Below are 17145 nucleotides of genomic sequence, written 5' to 3' on the forward strand. Positions count from 1 at the left end.
TGCCAGACAGGAATTGTACGAAGCGCAGAACGCAATCGCAAGAGAGGCGATTGCGAATGAGAACGAGCAAAGGGACAGGTTGTGTGTGTGTGCATAAAACTAGTTGCCAACCCGTGACTGTGCACACACCACAGCAGGTATGAAGTAGGAACGCGATCGCGAGAGGTGCGATCGCCAGACGTGACACAAGGCTACAGCAAGGCGGAGCACGAGAGTAGCAAAGGCACAGCAAAACATACAATGAGGAGATACGGAAAATAACAAACGCTAGCTAACCGCAAACACCGCACTCATTCGCAACAGTGCACGCGGTTATGCGCGGTCTCCACGTGATAAGCACAATAGAGACAAGCACGCCTAACTAACCATCGACAGACAAACATGAAACAGAGGACGCGAACGCTTGCTTAACGGTTAACTCACCGAGCCTCCAGCAAGCGTCCGTAGCAGACAAGACAGACACACGAAAACAGGGACACGCGAGAGACAGGATCCACAGCACCAGCGAAAGTGGCTAGCGCGATCCAGGTACAGAGTAGCAGAACAGAAGGATCCACAGCACTAGCGAAAAGTGGCTAGCGCGATCCCAGGAGACAGAACAGAACGATCCACAGCGCTAGCGAAAAGTGGCTAGCGCGATCCCAGGAGACAGAACAGAAGGATCCACAGCGCTAGCAAAAAGTGGCTAGCGCGATCCAAGGAGACAGAACAGAAGAGATAGCTGGTAGCAACCGCTGCACCAGCTATACTCCAAGAACAGAGATCAGAACCATTTCCTGTCGACCACCGCTGGGACAGGACAACAGCAACAGAACAAACAAACAGATAAACAATCCTAACTGCATTAGGGAATCTGCCTAGCACAGTTTCCAGGAATTACTCTAAGCTGATCTTCAAACAAAGAGCATGGCTGACACTCTCCAGAGTGTTTCACAGGAAGACTCCTTATGACCAGCCAAGCATTGTGGGAAAGACATAATACTTATAGTACACGCCTCCAATGAATGTGGCCAGGCAATTTGCATGACAACGTATGCAAATTCCTCTGCAAGCACAAGCTGCAAAACTGACAGAAGCTCTTCTTTCCAGAGTCCTGCAGCATGCAAACCTACACAATGGTCAAAAAGCTGCCTGCACAGGCAGCTGAGCAAATCATCACAGTCCCTCTTCCAATCGGTATATTAGTGGGGGAGATAGCGGGTAATTTTAATTGTGCCGTGGGTGATGAGTATAAGCCATTGATCGAGTGTAGGAAGTTGCCTCCGATCCCAACCCTCTGTAGGGCACTAACCATAAATTCCCAGTCAATGGTGTCGAAGGGCTTCTCCATGTCCAGAGCAACAAGTGCTAGTGGGGTTTTATTCTTCCTTGCTACATGGAGAAGGCCCACAACTTTCCAGACATTGGCCTCAATTCACTAAGCTTTATCAAACACTTTATCAAACGTTTGATAATTTACCTCATGGGTAAAATCTAATTTTGAATTCACTAAGGTGTTATATATTTATCGAATGTTTTATCGATAAAACGTTCAATAAATCTAGAACACCTTAGTGAATTCAAAATTAGATTTTACCCATGAGGTAAATTATCAAACGTTTGATAAAGTGTTTGATAAAGCTTAGTGAATTGAGGTCATTGTCTGGTGCTTGTTTCATAGGTATGAAACCCACCTGGTCTCTGTGGACCAGGGGGGATAGAAATTTATTTAGCCTTGTAACAAGGATGGAAGTGAAGAGTTTATAGTCTATATTAAGTAATGATATAGGGCGATAGTTTTTAACATCTAGGGGGTCTCTATTAGGTTTAGGGATCACTGCGATCATGGACTGCAGGAACTCGGCAGGGGGGATGTTTCCTTGTAAAATCATATTGTAAAATTTTAACAAGTGAGGGATGAGTTGTGTCTTAATTTTTTTTGTAATAGATGGCTGAGAAGCCGTCAGGCCCTGGGGACTTACCATTTTTGAGGCGCTTAATAGCTTCTTTTAATTCTTTGCTAGTGATAGGTAGGTTCAGGATAGAGGCTTTTTCAGGTTTAAGTGATGGTAATGGGATTCATCTCAAATAGGTATATGGATGGAGTGTAGAGGGCGTGGTTGGCTTAGGTGCATATAAATTAGTATAATAATTGGCAAATTCCTGATAGATTATTAAAGGGTCTGAGGTAACACATCCCGATTTGGTGCGAATTTGTAGCACCTTATTTACATAGTGGGCTTCTCTTAATTTTTTAGCCTGCCAAGAGTTCGGCTTGTTGTATTGTGCTTATAATTTGGATCTCGTCCATCTCATTGCCTTCTCAGTTCGTGAGGACAGAATAACTCCCAGCTGAGCTAAGGTAGTCTCAATTTGTCTTTGTAAGTAGGGTGTGGGGTTCTGGGCATGTGCTATCTTTAGCTTACTTAGTTTAAATTCTAAGTTAGATTGTTGTTCTGTCTTGCGCCGTTTGTGTTGCGCAGCTATGCGAATTAGCTGGCCTCTGATTGTTGCCTTATGCGCAAACCAGAGAGTAGAGGGTTTAGTGGACAGAGTGTCGTTTATTCTAAAACAATTTATTAAATGTTCCTCTAAATCGACCACAGTTTCATTATTAGTGAGTAGGCTTTCGTTTAGCCTCCAGGGAGGCCTTGTCAGAGGTGTGGTGAGGGAAGTGCATGAAGTTAAAATGATGTCATGATCTGACCATGAGCTTATATGAATTCTAAAGTAGATTAAGTTAGGGACAAGAGAAGAGGATAGCATAAATTCTAGAATATGATTTATAGGCGTGTGAGTAAAATGAGTATGATCTTAATTGAGGATTGTGTTCCCTCCAGGTATCTATCAAATGTTGTGTGGACATGCAGTTTTGGAGGGCTTTTGATTGCTGAATTTGCCTAGTTGTAGGGGTGGGAGATGATCTGTCCAGTTTAGGGTTGGGGGCAATGTTAAAGTCTCTGGCCCAAATAACTTGTGCCTTCGGGTAGTCTTCCAAAACTTTAAGGATCTTTTTAATAGTGGGGATGGGGGATTCGGGGGGGCAGTAGGAGTTGATTAGACATATTTCCTTATGTTGAATAAACCCATAAAGGATTACATAGGTCTCTGCATCATCCACAATAGTCTTATCTATTCGCAATGGAAGGGAGTTATGCAGTAGGGTAATAACACCCCTATGTTTACTGGTAGCAGAGGAAGCAAAATAGCGTTGAAAATGTTTATGGAAGTAGCGAGGGGCCGATGTGGTGGAAAAGTATGTCTCTTGGAGACAAATGATGTCAGGGGCACATTTTTGGTAATCAATGAAGGCTTTCCTTCGTTTTGCAGGGGAATTAAGTCCCTTCACATTATTGGACAGGATATTAAAAGAGGCCATTTAAAGAAAACCTGAACGGAACAGTGAGGCAGGGAACACACTTGACAGTTTTCGTGCGCGTTTTCTGCACAGAAAAACTGAGAACTCATGTTAATCAATGGGCTAGTACACACTTACTGTGTTGTTCGCGCGCAGAAAAAAAACTGACATTCTGCATCCTGATTCTGCACATTTTGTCAGTTTTCTCTATCAACTACATCAGCTGCTGTGAAAAAAAGTGCGCGTTTTCCTGCATGAAAACATACTTGGTGTGCAGAAAAAGTATGCAGGAAAACGCGCGCGGAAAACTGAAAGTCAAGTGTGTTCCCTGCCTAAAAGTCAAAATAAGCATACACAAGTCATACTTACCTTCCATGTAGTCTACTCCTCAGTGTCTTTCTCCTGTCCCGCGTCCTGTTTGTTCACTGTGATCAAGGGAATTTTCCGTCCTCCATTTTGAAAATGGCCATTACCCACAACAGCTTTCTGGTCAGCACACAGTTAAACTGTAACATCGCCCACTTGAGCCATAGGGAAACATGGACATTACCTGGTACATCAGTTTTCCTCTCAGCTATAACTGACAGCAACTGATATTTTACTGACAGCAACTGATATATTTCAGATCTGACAAAATATTGTCAGAACTGGAAGGGATTATTGTCAGAAGAAAATGGTGAGCTTCTGAAAGGAACTGATGGCAAGGTAACTATGTAATGTTCATTTGAAGTTACCTCATGTGTTTATTTTAAATATTTTTACTCCGTACAGGTTCTCTTTAAGTAGGGATAATTAGTTTTCCAGTATTGCGCTTTATCAATAGTGTAGCTATTGTACTTCCTATGCTTTTATCATTGTCACATTTAACGATAGTTTTGTAAACCCTCTGCAGACCTGCTAAAAGAAAAAGATTAAAAAAATGCATGTAGTTGTACCAAACAGTAAAAACCAAACAAGGATTTGAGATCGGAAGGATCTCATTTGTAGGCAAATAGCCTTTGGTAATGGAGAGCATAGACAGAGATATTATAACTCTGAGTAGGCAATCCATTTGTTGTGAGGCAGCACTTACAGAGCTACAGGCTGCCACTCTAGACCTGAAACACACTAGGTAAAAATCACCAGAAAGATAAAAATAGCAATAGTGGCGCAACAGCACCACTTAGTGGGCAAATGTAAACTGTTAACCAATTCTTAAAACAGAAGGATAGAGGAAGTTCGCACTGCATACTAGGCTCTGCAATATCAGAACTATATATAGTTCAACTGGCTGACCCTGTGAATAAGTAGACAATGAAATCGCTTTCTGTAAATATAAGGGGGATGCATTGTTCCTTATGTTTCTGTGGATAATCAGTCGAGTGCATCACTGGGGAGTGTAGTATGAAAGTTTTGCCAAATCATTACAATGGTGAAACAGGTAGTTCCTGGTTGGATTGCTGTGGCCCCCTGTAAGAGTGGGGCTTTTATAGAGCGAATGTCCTAACTCCGACCGCGAAGTCCTGTAGAGGTTTCTCACACTGCTAGCGGGTTGCCTACCATGAGGATTGTGAACTTGTCAGCATGTAGAAGGTAAATCATGATAAGTGGGAGCACTATCAATAGAATATCAAGAAGTATGTTCAATTATCAGTGTATCGTATCGTTTGTAGCAAAAGTCATGGTAGCTGGCAGGTAGGTAGTTGCAGTGGCGTATGTAGCGGAGCAGGTAAGATGTGCGGATAGACAGCAGACAAGATATTAAACAGGGCATTTTACTTATTCATTGCAAGGTAATGCAGTGCGATTCTTCCAAAATCAGTGTACTCACGCCAAATGGCGCCAATGTCAGCGATCCGCGGTTGCTTTAAGGTTTAGGCCTCAGAAGTACGAGGTTGCGAGGATCGAAGTCTAATGGGCCGTAACGACCACACCCGAGATGGGCGCGTGGCTCTTTGCGGTAAGGGGGCTGATGCGACCTTCTCGAGCGGTATTCCCAGTACCTCCATGTGCCTGCGGCCTTCCTCTAGTGTGCGAGCGGCGTAAATTTTCTCCCCCTTGGTAAAGGTGAGTGAGAAGGGAAATCCCCAGCGATGCTTGATTGAGGCTTTCTGGAGCGCCAAAGTGACCGGTCGGAGGGCCCTGCGGCATTGTATGGTGGTCGGGGCCAGGTCAGCATAGAGTTGGACCGAGTCGGGAACCCCCGGCAGCGCGGTGAGGTTACGGGCAGCTTCTAGCACAATGTCACGTACCTCCTCAAATTGAAACTTCAGGATGACATCGCGGGGGAGATCGGTGTTGCGTGGCTTAGCCAGCGCTCTGTGAATTCTTACCATCCGAAAGGAGGCTGGATCCATCTGTGGAAGGAGGGTTCTGAAGAGATTCAGAGCTGTGGGCTTGAGATCTTCATTAGGCACGTTTTCAGGTAGGCCCCGAATTCTTATGTTAGCCCTTCTGCTTCTATTTTCCATGTCCTCTAGCTTTAGTTCAAGAACGTCAATTTTGGAGGCTTGGTCATCTATAGCCATCTTGTCTTCTTCAAGCGCGTCGGCAACTGAGTCTGCTTGTTTCTCAAGGTCCTCTATGCGGCCTCCGAGTTCTCTGATTTGGATAGTGATATCTCGTACAGCTTCTCTTAGCTCCGCTCTGAAAATCCTCGTAATGTCAGCAAGCAGGGTGTCTAATGAGGGATTTTGAGAGACGCCCTAAGGGAGCCGACTGGATTGGGGAGGCCTGGGGGAGGCTCGTAGTATTGGGAGAGGCCTGTTGCGGAGAGACTGGTGGTTCGTCGGCCATCTTGGATGGTATGGCGCACGGCGCTGCTGTTTTTGTCTTAGGCGTTGCTGCCGATTTCTGAGTTTTTTCCCGGTTGTTCTTTGCTCTTCTCTTCGGCGGCATAACAGGGATGCCCAGTGATGAATTTAGCTCATGGATGTGTGGCTTGGCGAGAGCAATTTGGAGAAGAGTGGCAGCCTGAGTGCGGAGCTGCGGGGATCACATCACGTCCCTTTCGCGCCACGCATGCGCCTCCAACTGTCAGTGGTTTCATAAATTGAGGCGTCAGATGATTTTTGTACCAACTCCGAAGCCCTGGTAAGTATTGGACTAAGGAGTCTGAGTCGAAGGAGTCAAAGCAATTTTGGGTACCTGGAGTCGGAGATTTCATAAACTTAACAGTCAGAATTGGAATTTTTTTAGGGGGCTACAATAGTACAGCATCATACAGGATGCACAGAAATGGGGACAGAGGAGCACGCTATAAGTACTGTATCTGCATTAACTGGTGAGACCAATGCTTCCTGTATAAGCTGCTGGATGATTATTGCATACAAATGCCTGCATAGTTGAAGACTGTGCATTGTGATGTAACTTAGACACTGTCTGTGCTCACTTGCTGAAGCATTGAAAAGAAAAAATGAAGTGAATTAAGCTACAGTACCACAGTATACTTTATTTGCATGAGTATGACATAGTAAACTTTTGACATAGTAAACCACTTTCCTGGTCCCTTTGGAGTTTTTCTATAAAGGGATTCTATTGTATTTCAAGAAACACAGTGAAGCTTGGCGCAGAATCTGCTGCATCCCCTAGGAGGTGCTGTAACAGGATAATAAAGTACAAACCCTCCATTTCTACTATGGTAACCTGCAATGCTCACTTCCAGGAATAAGATTCCCTTTACTGGTGGATAGTGTGAAAAAGTTGCATTATTGTTGTCTGTGTCCCCATCTGGGAGAATGTTGCCCACTTCCTGTCCTCACAGGAAGCTGGTAACCATCTCCAACAGGGCCAGAGGAGCCAACTGAGTGTGTCATGGGAGCAATGTCTCACCTGGAGCGATGATGGGGTGTGCGGAGACTATGGTACTGCTGGCCGTTGTCTGGTTGTCCGTCGTCTTGGCCTCACCTTTCTTATGGCTGTGTGTGGTGTTGCTGCACACGCTAGGGCCTGCTTTGTTTTGAGCAGCAGAAGCCACCACAGGATGGAGGTTCAGGCTGGATGTAGCGGGCTTCACAATAAGACTTGGTAGCTGCGTCTGATTCAGACCGCCTGTCTCACCAGCTGGACCTCGCACAGTGAGATTCTGGACCTGCACGAGTGACATCATCATCAGTGACCCCACATGATAACAATCAGAGGAGATACAGAAAGACGATGATGAAAATGTTAGTTGCCCTTTGTCTTCACTGGTTTTATTCTGAACTCACCTGAGTGTTGATAGCCGGAGGCTGGGAGAAAGTACCTGCAGAGCTGACATCAGACTGGATACCGCTCACTGTGGCCGTTGGAGTAAATATAAGCTGGTGGGAATCAAAAAAACAATGTAAGCCCCTATTCAGCACATACAGTACAGTTCTCAGCCTGCACGCTATCTGCATAAAGTTTGATGTTCTTACCATGTTTGCGTGGGTTTCCTCTGGGAACTCTGGTTTCCTCCCACAAATCAGGAACATAATGGTAGGTAAGTCAGATTACTAGCTACACCATAATGTTCTCCTATTCCAAACTACACAGTAATGTTCTCCTAATCCTAGCTACACCATAATGTTCTCCTATTCCCAGCCACACCATAATGTACTCCAATTCCCAGCTACACCATAATGTTCTCCTATTCCCAGCTACACCATAATGTTCTCCTATTCACAGCTACACCATAATGTTCTCCTATTCACAGCCACACCATAATGTACTCCTATTCCCAGCTACACCATAATGTTCTCCTATTCCCAGCTACACCATAATGTTCTCCTATTCACAGCCACACTATAATGTTCTCCTATTCCCAGCTACACCATAACGTTCTCCTATTCCCAGCTACACCATAATGTTCTCCTATTCCCAGCTACACCATAACGTTCTCCTATTCCCAGCTACACCATAATGTTCTCCTATTCCCAGCTGCGTCATAATGTTCTCCTATTCACAGCTGAACCATAATGTACTCCAGTTCCCGGCTGCGCCATGATGTCCTCTGATTCCTTGCAAGACCACAGCATTCACTTGAGTTCTGGTGACATTGTAGTGCTCTCCTGGATTCTGGCCACATATCAGCTCTCTACTAAGCCCTTCTCAAATCACAGTAATTATCTGAGTTTTGGCCACAGCACAAAGCTCTCTCATATTCTGCCCACATAACAGCAGATTCTGGCCTCACTACAGAATTCTACTGAGTCCTGTCCTTACCAGTGTTCTCCTTGCATTCTGGCATCACCACAATGCTGTCCTTGAATTCTACCTCACCACTGTGCTCTCCTTGAATCCTTTCTCACTACAGTGGTCTCCTTGAGCCCTGACCACAATATAGAACTCTTAAGTCCTGACCGCACAGCAGCTCTCTCATGATTCCTTGTCAAACCACAGTTATCAACTGATATGGCCACACTGCAAAACTCTCGAGTCTTGGCCACACCACTGTGTCCTGGCTGCGCCACACCACTGTGTCCTGGCTGCACCGCACCACTCTCCTGAGTGCTGGCTACATCCAGGGCCGGGCCGAGGCAAGAGAGGCTCCAGCCTCAGGGCACAGTGTAGGAAGGGGCGGACAGCTCACTCAGCTATCATTCCCCTATTGTGTTTGAAGCAGAGATATAAGAAAAGGAGATACATGGCAGTGACTGCAAGCCAGATAACTAGAGATTAAGGTGGGGGCCCTGGGTGCCTCAGTGTGTGACGGATGGGGCGGAAGGGTTGGTGGGGCACACTTTGGTGTCTCAGTCTTGGGCGCTGGAGGATGTTGTCCCAGCTCTGGCCACATCACAGCACTCCCCTGAGTTACAGCCACACTGTAGAAGCTCTCCTAAATCCTTGTTGCAGCACGGGTATGAATCTCATTCCTGGCCACAGGAAAGAGCTCTCCCAGATACTGCCTATATCATAACAATTGTGCTGTCCTAGCCACACCAAGTTCCACAACCCTCTCCCAAGTTCCTAGCATACTACAGAACTCTTCTGAATCTTGGTACCACGACAGTGCTCTCCTGAATCTAGATCACAACACAGTGCACTCTTGAGTATTGGCCACACCACAGCACTCTCTTGAGTATTGGCCACACCACAGCACTCTCTTGAGCATTAGCCACAGCACTGTCTTGAGTCTTGACCATTCTACAGTATCATCCTTAGTCCTGGTCACACCAGCCTTCCCTGCATGCTGGCTATACTGTTCCCACATGTTTCATGGACATAATTATAAACAATAATTCCCTTTCCTTTGAGGGAGTTGAGGGAGTTTCAAGCCTCTGAGAGAGTAAACAGAATTATAAAGGCCCACCTACCATCTGTGCCCTCAGGTACATCTGTGCTTGGCTTGTGCTCAGTGCTGGGGAGGCGGCATTTCCTAGGAGCACAGCCTGCTGGGTAATTCCTGAAGCTGGCGTGGAACTTACAGACTGTGGGCGCTGAATGATCTGGGGAGAGCTGGTTAGGTTTATCTGTGCAAAAAAAAAGAAGCAAAAAAACAGTTACACATGTCAAGAGATAAAGTATAGCTCAGTGCACAGCACTTGTCTCCTCAACAACAAAACATTTGTGAAGCGCATTTCCCCTGAAGGACCCATAGTCCCAGTCCTCATCTTAGGATCCATCAGGACACATAAACATGGAGTCCACATTGCATGCAACTGAACAACACTTACTACGGAAACATTGGGCTAGATTCATCAAAATGTGGTAAACCTACCATGCTCAAGTAGCGGGTAATAAAATTAGCGCATGCACGCTACACGTGGCCCTGGTGCCATAGCATGCGCTCTTTAGTTATGGACGATCCTTCTAAATTGTGATGTAGCGCGACTGTGATACTTCACTAGCGTTGCTGCTGTTGCGTTAATTAACATAGTACGGGCGGCGCTAGTGAAGTATCACGGTCATGCTACGTCACTATTGAGTGGCATTTAGAAGGGTCTGCTGTAAATGCGCAACCTACACTGCCTGGACTACACATAGCATGCGCACGAGCTATCATTTTATCCCCCGCTGCTTGAGCACGGTAGGCTACCGTACTGTGATGAATCTAGACCATTAGTCGGTTCTAAAGTCCCCTCCTGCCCTCACACACAGGTACACAGGCAAGCAGGGCGCGTCCCATCACATAAAGGCAGATAAGGACTGCTGCAATTATTTTATTGCACACATTAGCAGAGAGCATACAAAAACTTTAATCTTTCGGGTGGGGGGGGGGAGATATACTGTGCTTCAAAGAGTTTAGAGAAGTCACAAATGCTATATTCACACCTTCCCCTGGATAAATAAGGGCAGCTAGAAGGAGGGGGCATGGCAGCTTCTATAGCTATTAGAAACCAGGCAAAGCTGCAGAAAAAAAATGGTGCTTAGTTCCCTTTATGTGGGCATGGCCTACACGCGGGATCCAAGGAGCGCCCTAAGCGTCTACACAGGAACGCATGGTGGCATGTCTGCGGGGAAAAGTGCAATCCTTAGCGGTAACAGGTACCTGTAAGCTGCGGGATGCCTCAGCAAGGACTGCCTTGAACCAACTCCGCTTGAAGGAAGTAATATCAGTACTTGTTTGAAAATTCTGCGGACATGTGTAGCTGAGCGGATAGCCAGCGCAAGAGTGATACTCACTGTGCATTCCTAGCATGGGACAACTATAACCAGAATCTCTAGTCAAGAGAGACAGCAAGTAACATTACAGCATTTTTGATGGACTTTGATATAAGAAATGGCATCTGCTATTATCGCTCACTGAATTGAGTAGGATCAGTTGTTGGATATGTGCTATGGCAATTGGTTGCTGAAGCACCAAGCTTTAAACTGGTTAATGATAATTATTAGCAGTAATAATTGGAGTCTTGCATACCCCGAGAGAAGCTGATTAGATATGTGCTACTGTTTTAGTGTGAACCCGGCATATCTCACCACATGTTACGGATTGGCCAATCCAAAATGGATGAGTGTGAAGTGCAGATGTGTGGTCAATTGAGGGAGTGCTCCTTTGTGTGGTCCAGCGTGTATTTAGGGGGGTTATAACTAGCTAGAGGTGTTGGGGTATAGCAGTGTGATTTTTTTATGGTATATTGAGTAACAGCCTACTTATTGATAGAATTGTTGTTGGTTTAATGTGGACTGGCCTTGCCTCTCTGGTTTTACAGGGAGGTTATACCGAAATAAATAGAATTGTCCTCAATTCACTAAGCTTTATCAAACACTTTATCAAACGTTTGATAATTTACCTCATGGGTAAAATCTAATTTTGAATTCACTAAAGTGTTATATATTTATCGAATGTTTTATCGATAAAACGCTCAATAAATGTATAACACCTTAGTGAATTCAAAATGAGATTTTACCCATGAGGTAAATTATCAAACGTTTGATAAAGTGTTTGATAAAGCTTAGTGAATTGAGGCCATTGTCCTGTGGTTGCCCAAGAAAGACTGCTGTCTGCAGGGATGTGCTGCAGGTACTGTGCATATATAGATGTCATAATGCATTATGCTGCTGTAATACAGCACTGTTTAAGAAATCTTCATTGGCTACAGAACTAGAACACAAAGAGAGCTGCAGAGTCATGGTGGACAGCAGAGACTTATGGTGACCATACATCTAATGATGTATGGGCAAATTTACTATGTGACCAACCTAATGATGCCACCTCTGCCGCCTGCTGTAAATTCTTACCTGTCCATCTAGCGCAACGTCCGGCCTGATCCGCCATTACCCCCTTGTCCGCTGTTACCGTGAGTGCAACAACCTGGTGTGGGACGTTTGTGACGTCACACACAGTGTAGCGTCCGACAATGGGTCCTTTAATAGCAGGCAAGGCGCTGTTTTCTAGCATATGTGTCCTTCCATGGCTGTGCCTCCCTGACCATCACTGACCTACTATCCAACCACTAAACAATGTCACAGGCAGCACAATGTTCACTGCGGTCTCCAAACCATTTCCTGCCTGTCACATATTCTATGGGTGAACCTGCTCTCATCTGTGAAAAGCACAGGGTGCCAGTAGCGGTCTGGCCAATTCTGATACTCTATGGAAAATGCCAACCAAGCTCCATGGTACTGGGCAGTGAGCACAGGGGCACTAGAGAATATTGGGCCTTCGGGCCACCCTCATGAGGTCTGTTTGTGATTGGTTAGAGACATTCACACCATTTGCCTGCTGGAGGTTATATTGTAAGGCTTTGACAGTGTTTATCCTGTTCCTCCTTGCCCAAAGGAGCAGATGCCAGTCCTGCTGATGGGTTAAGGACCTTCTAAGGCCCTGTCCAGCTCGCCCAGAGTAACTGCCTGTCCCCTGGAATCTCTTCCATGCCCTTGAGACTGTGCAAGTGTACAAACACTTCCGGCAATGTCATGTATTGATGTGGCATCATGGAGGAGTTCAGGCATTGCCTCATGCTACCAGTACTGACAATGACCATAGCCAAATGCAAAACTAGTGTGAAAGAAGTCAGAAAAGATCAGGGGGATGTCAGTGGTCTCCACCTGTTATGTCATTGCTGTTTTGGTGGTTGCCTCATTGTTGCCTCTCTACTGCCCCGGTATAATTTCATTAACACCAAAGCGGCTAAAACTGATGAACAACCCCCTCTGCTACTTACCTGACCAGATCATTGACTTTATGCCATACTCCAGACATGTCTAAAGTCCAGCCCGGGGCCAAATGTTTGTGTGTAAAGCCGAAGAGGAGAGACACATCAGGCCATGCATTGCAGGCACTGGCACTACACTTACCTCCAAGACAGCCTCTCCTCCCTGCTGGCCTGTAGCATCTGATCCCCAGGAAGCCAGGTATGTGCTTACCCGGTGCAACATCACTCACCTGCTCTCAGCAGATTAGTGATGGGATAACCAGCCATTCATGAAGTCCTGCTTCCTCTCTGACTACAGCGGCGCCTCATGTGACTTGGCAGCATGCAAAAGGTCACATGAGGCACCGCTATAGCCATGGATACAGAATGCTGGACAGGCAGATGTAGATCCCATTGCTGAGAGCAGGTGAGTGAAGCGGCGCTGTGCATATAGCGAGTGGGAGACGGAGAGGGGGACATTTGGGGAGGGGAGACTCCTCTGGCTGCCAGGGCCAGAATTAAGCCAATGCTACATAGGCCATGGCCTAGGGCACCACAGGATCAAGGGCGGGTGGGCAGCAGGCTATACTAGGGGGAAGGGTCACCTGACTACCTATACTGGAGGGGGGGGGGGTCATCAGGTTATCTATATGGAAGGAGAGGAGGGTCACCTGGCTTCATATACTAGAGGGTAGGGATCATCAGGATACCAATACTGGAGGGAAGAGGCAACGGGCTACCTATACTGGAGGGAGGGGTCATCTGACTATACTGAAAGGGGGCGGATGCTGACAGAGGCCTTGGGCGGTAAAGAATACAAATCTGGCCCTGCTTGCTGCCTTCTAATTGTTGCTGCCCTGAAGCATGTGATTCACATTGCTTCATGGAAAGACTGTCGCTACTCACAAACAGGTACTGTAAGGACCTACATTTATTGGGCTTGGCTGTGGATTCTGCCTCCCCTGATAAGTTTTGGGACACCTCCATCACCCCAGTCTGGAACTCTTCTGGAATCAGGAAAGCTTCTCATCATATTCTGAATAAAGCAGGAGGTCCCATATCAGAACTAGAGAAATAGGGGGCATTCAGCCCATCCTGGACTACCTGTATCCAGGACCAGTACACCATGTAGCGTACCAGCGCTGACTTTACTCCACTATACAGCAAAAACAGCAGAGGGGACCCTAGCTTCATTAGTTTCATAGGCCTGGATAGAGTCCATGCTCATCCCAGAGGTGGCGACATTGACAGAGCCCTCCTACAGCTGGAGTCCCGTTGGATTTTTGATCTTAAAGCCACTGAACCGAAGGGTTTAAATGACAGCATCAATTATCGTTTTTTTTTGCCCGTTTAGTCCTATAAGTCTTAGTTGGAGTTTCCTGGAGCTTTCGGTGGGTCTCTGCTCTAGCCCCCCCCCTTTTTCCACTCTGGTCCCTCTACCTGGATGCACATTGTGTTGCATCTGGTAGGTTCTCATCTTTGGGCCCCTTGCATTTCCCCCTTGTTTGTTGGCTTCCCTCTTCCTACAGGTAGCTAAATTGCCTTTAGGGCCATTCATATATATGTGGGTGTGTTTTCATACCCACTTGGATATTATTACAATATTATTATTGGGGGCGGGTCTCTCTCCACCTCTCTTTTATAAATATATATACATAAACGTTTATGTGTTTGTGTGGGATTTGCGTTTCGATGCTTGGTGCCCCTAAAGTTTATTGGCACGTCCATGCTCGGGACGCTAATTCACACATTTGAATCCACATTTATAAGGGTTTAGTATTCGTTTGTTTCATTTTTTCTTTTATTTTTTAACTGTATTGGTGTATATTTGGTGTGTGCGTCCGCGGTGTCCGCTCTGCCCACTGCTCCGCTCGCTCATCCTCCCCATTGGGTGGCCACCTCTCGCGTCGTCCTGTGATGCGCTTTGGAGCGCATTTGCGCTCCAAGTGCGGGCCGCCCAGCCGCCGACATCTTGGTGGGCGTGTGGTGACGGTGTGCGTGACGGGGGGCGGGTGGGTAGGCGGGCTGCGCGGGCGCATTCAGCATTTATAGACGCCGTTATGGCATCCATGTTTATAACCACGCTGTCTGCCTTTGAGGAGGCCCCTAGATGCGGCGAAACATGTCAGGCTTGTTCTGACAGCGCGAATTTCCTCCTCCTCAACCCGGAATTTGCACCCCCTTGGTCCCACGGACATTCAGCACTTGGCCTCTGGGTCAACTGTGTGGCAGCACAAAGGGAGCCGTGCCGACATCTGCATTTGCCTTCTGGACTCCACCATTGGAGCTTGGTAACTATGTGAGAGCATCATTGCATGAACATATATGGCTGCTTCGGCTGCACATGCCCTGCGATTGGGGGACTTTATGCTACATTCATCACAGGTGCCCTCCAATGTGAAAGACTTTTGCTCTGCTCCATCTTCATTCACCCTGCAAATGGGGGACTGTTCCTCATATATGTCATTTTGCATGCCATCCATCTGCATTACTGGTCATTAACTCCGCATGCCATCAGCCTGCTTTGATGCTATTTTTTGCTTCCAGTTTATGAGCTCCTTTGCGCTTTGTATGCTGCTGCTCAACCTGCTTCCCTGCGTTTATCATATGTTTCAGGAACATTACTCAGGAGTTTTGCCTGCACCCATTGATTTCCAACTGTGCTTTACATGCCAGGCTTGACCTTTTTTGGCCTCTTAATTTGTTTACAACAGTGGTACCACTATTAGGTTTTTGCAGGGTGCACATTTACAGTTTCATGGGGGACTGCAGCCCCTATGTTGTTGGAAGGTTTTTGTGAGGAAGGATTTTTATTGGGTTATTTTGTATTTATGGGGTTTTTGTATTATTGATATTGTGTGATATTTGTGATATATACGATTAAAGTTTTCATCCTTTTCATGCACCCAAGAGCCAATTCTCATTTCTTGGATACTTTATATACAGCAAAAACCAGATAGATGAGACTTACCGATGTCGCCTGGGATGGACTCTGCTGGGGACTGCTCACAGAAGGGGAGGCTCTGCTGCCAGCCAGACCTGCCTGTAATTACGAGGGTTATTCTGCTTAGAACATAACGCAGTGTACACCCTCCACCCCATATGATGTCCCAGCCATGCTATAATATATCCATATACCATGTTCTCCCCTCCCCCATAACTTTATTATACGTTATTCCGCCACTACAAGCAACAGCTATTGGAATGGTTGTGCTGCCTCCATGGAGACCATGGAACCCCCTTCCCCCACACTACCATGCTACCCACAGACCCCTCCGCCACTGCCCCAACTCTATGTTGCCACCAGTAGAGGGGCGCTGTTCATACCCTGGACCCCCAACTGCCTTATCGCTATGCTGCCACTAGTAGAGCGGTGCTGTTCAGACCCTGAATACCCCACTGCTCCATGATTAATCAGTTGCTGGGAAAGGGTTACAGTGTCTGCGAGCCGGGCTGTGGGCTGGCAGCATGCAGTGTCCCCGTCACTCACCTGTTGTGCCGCCAGGCTCTGAAGCTGTGTGCTGCTCCGGTGCTGCTGCTGTAAAGCTGCTGTTTGCAGCATTAGGTGCTGCTGCTGTGCGGCATACATCTGCTGCAGATACTGCGCTGCAGTGCTTGGCTGTCGGCTCAGAGCTTGCTGAATCACCTGCAGATACACCAAATCACTGAGGTCATTATTATTATTTATATAGCGCCAACATCTTTTGTTTTGGCCAATTTTAAAGCTGCACAGGACTTTGTGGCTATCTATGATCCTGGAACCATGAAACAGTCAAAGAAATGGCATGATAGTGCGGTCCCACGGCCAAAAAAGTCATGGTGTCCATTTTCTGGGACAAAGACTGTATTCTGTTGGTGGACTACCTACCTCAGGGCTCTAGTATCACCAGACAATATTATGCTAACCTCCTGGACCAGCTAAAGTAGGCGATCAAGACAAAATGCCATGGAAAGTTGACCTGAGGAATCCTTTATTTGCAGGACAATGCATTGAGCGCTGCTATACTCATAATTCTCATTACGGTCTATGGCAGTGCCCAAATTATCTGTGTCGTGTCTGGATAGGTGTGTTTTGTGAGAACGTTTAGGGCCAGTTTTACACCTGAAATATACGTTTGTGGTGGGATAGCCTACCTCCACCGCATCGCAATGCACAGAGGGCTTGATTCATTAAAGGGAAGGTTCAGGGACTGTATAAAAAAAATAAAAATCCAAATCCACTTACCTGGGGCTTCCTCCAGCCCGTGGCAGGCAGGAGGTGCCCTCATCTGAGCCATAAGTCTGAGCCTGCGC

The 17145-nt window shown here is 46.5% G+C and overlaps 1 protein-coding gene across 5 annotated transcripts in view; it reads right to left on the reverse strand.

The window, feature by feature from the left end:
- The window catches only part of PHC2 (polyhomeotic homolog 2), a 317874-nt gene that overhangs the window by 80651 nt on the left and 220078 nt on the right, over positions 1–17145 (reverse strand). For 4 of the 5 annotated variants that reach the window (XM_068241609.1, XM_068241610.1, XM_068241612.1 and 1 more), the window contains 5 exons: positions 16343–16498; positions 15824–15895; positions 9592–9747; positions 7525–7617; positions 7148–7406 (listed from right to left, as the gene is read on the reverse strand). The exons of the other annotated variant lie outside the window; for it this stretch is intronic. In XM_068241609.1, the coding sequence (XP_068097710.1) occupies positions 7148–7406; positions 7525–7617; positions 9592–9747; positions 15824–15895; positions 16343–16498 (736 nt within the window). The remainder of the gene's footprint in view (positions 1–7147; positions 7407–7524; positions 7618–9591; positions 9748–15823; positions 15896–16342; positions 16499–17145) is intronic. 5 annotated transcript variants of the gene reach the window in all.

This window comes from Hyperolius riggenbachi, chromosome 6 (assembly GCF_040937935.1).
Source record: "Hyperolius riggenbachi isolate aHypRig1 chromosome 6, aHypRig1.pri, whole genome shotgun sequence".
Classification (NCBI taxonomy): Eukaryota; Metazoa; Chordata; class Amphibia; order Anura; family Hyperoliidae; genus Hyperolius; species Hyperolius riggenbachi.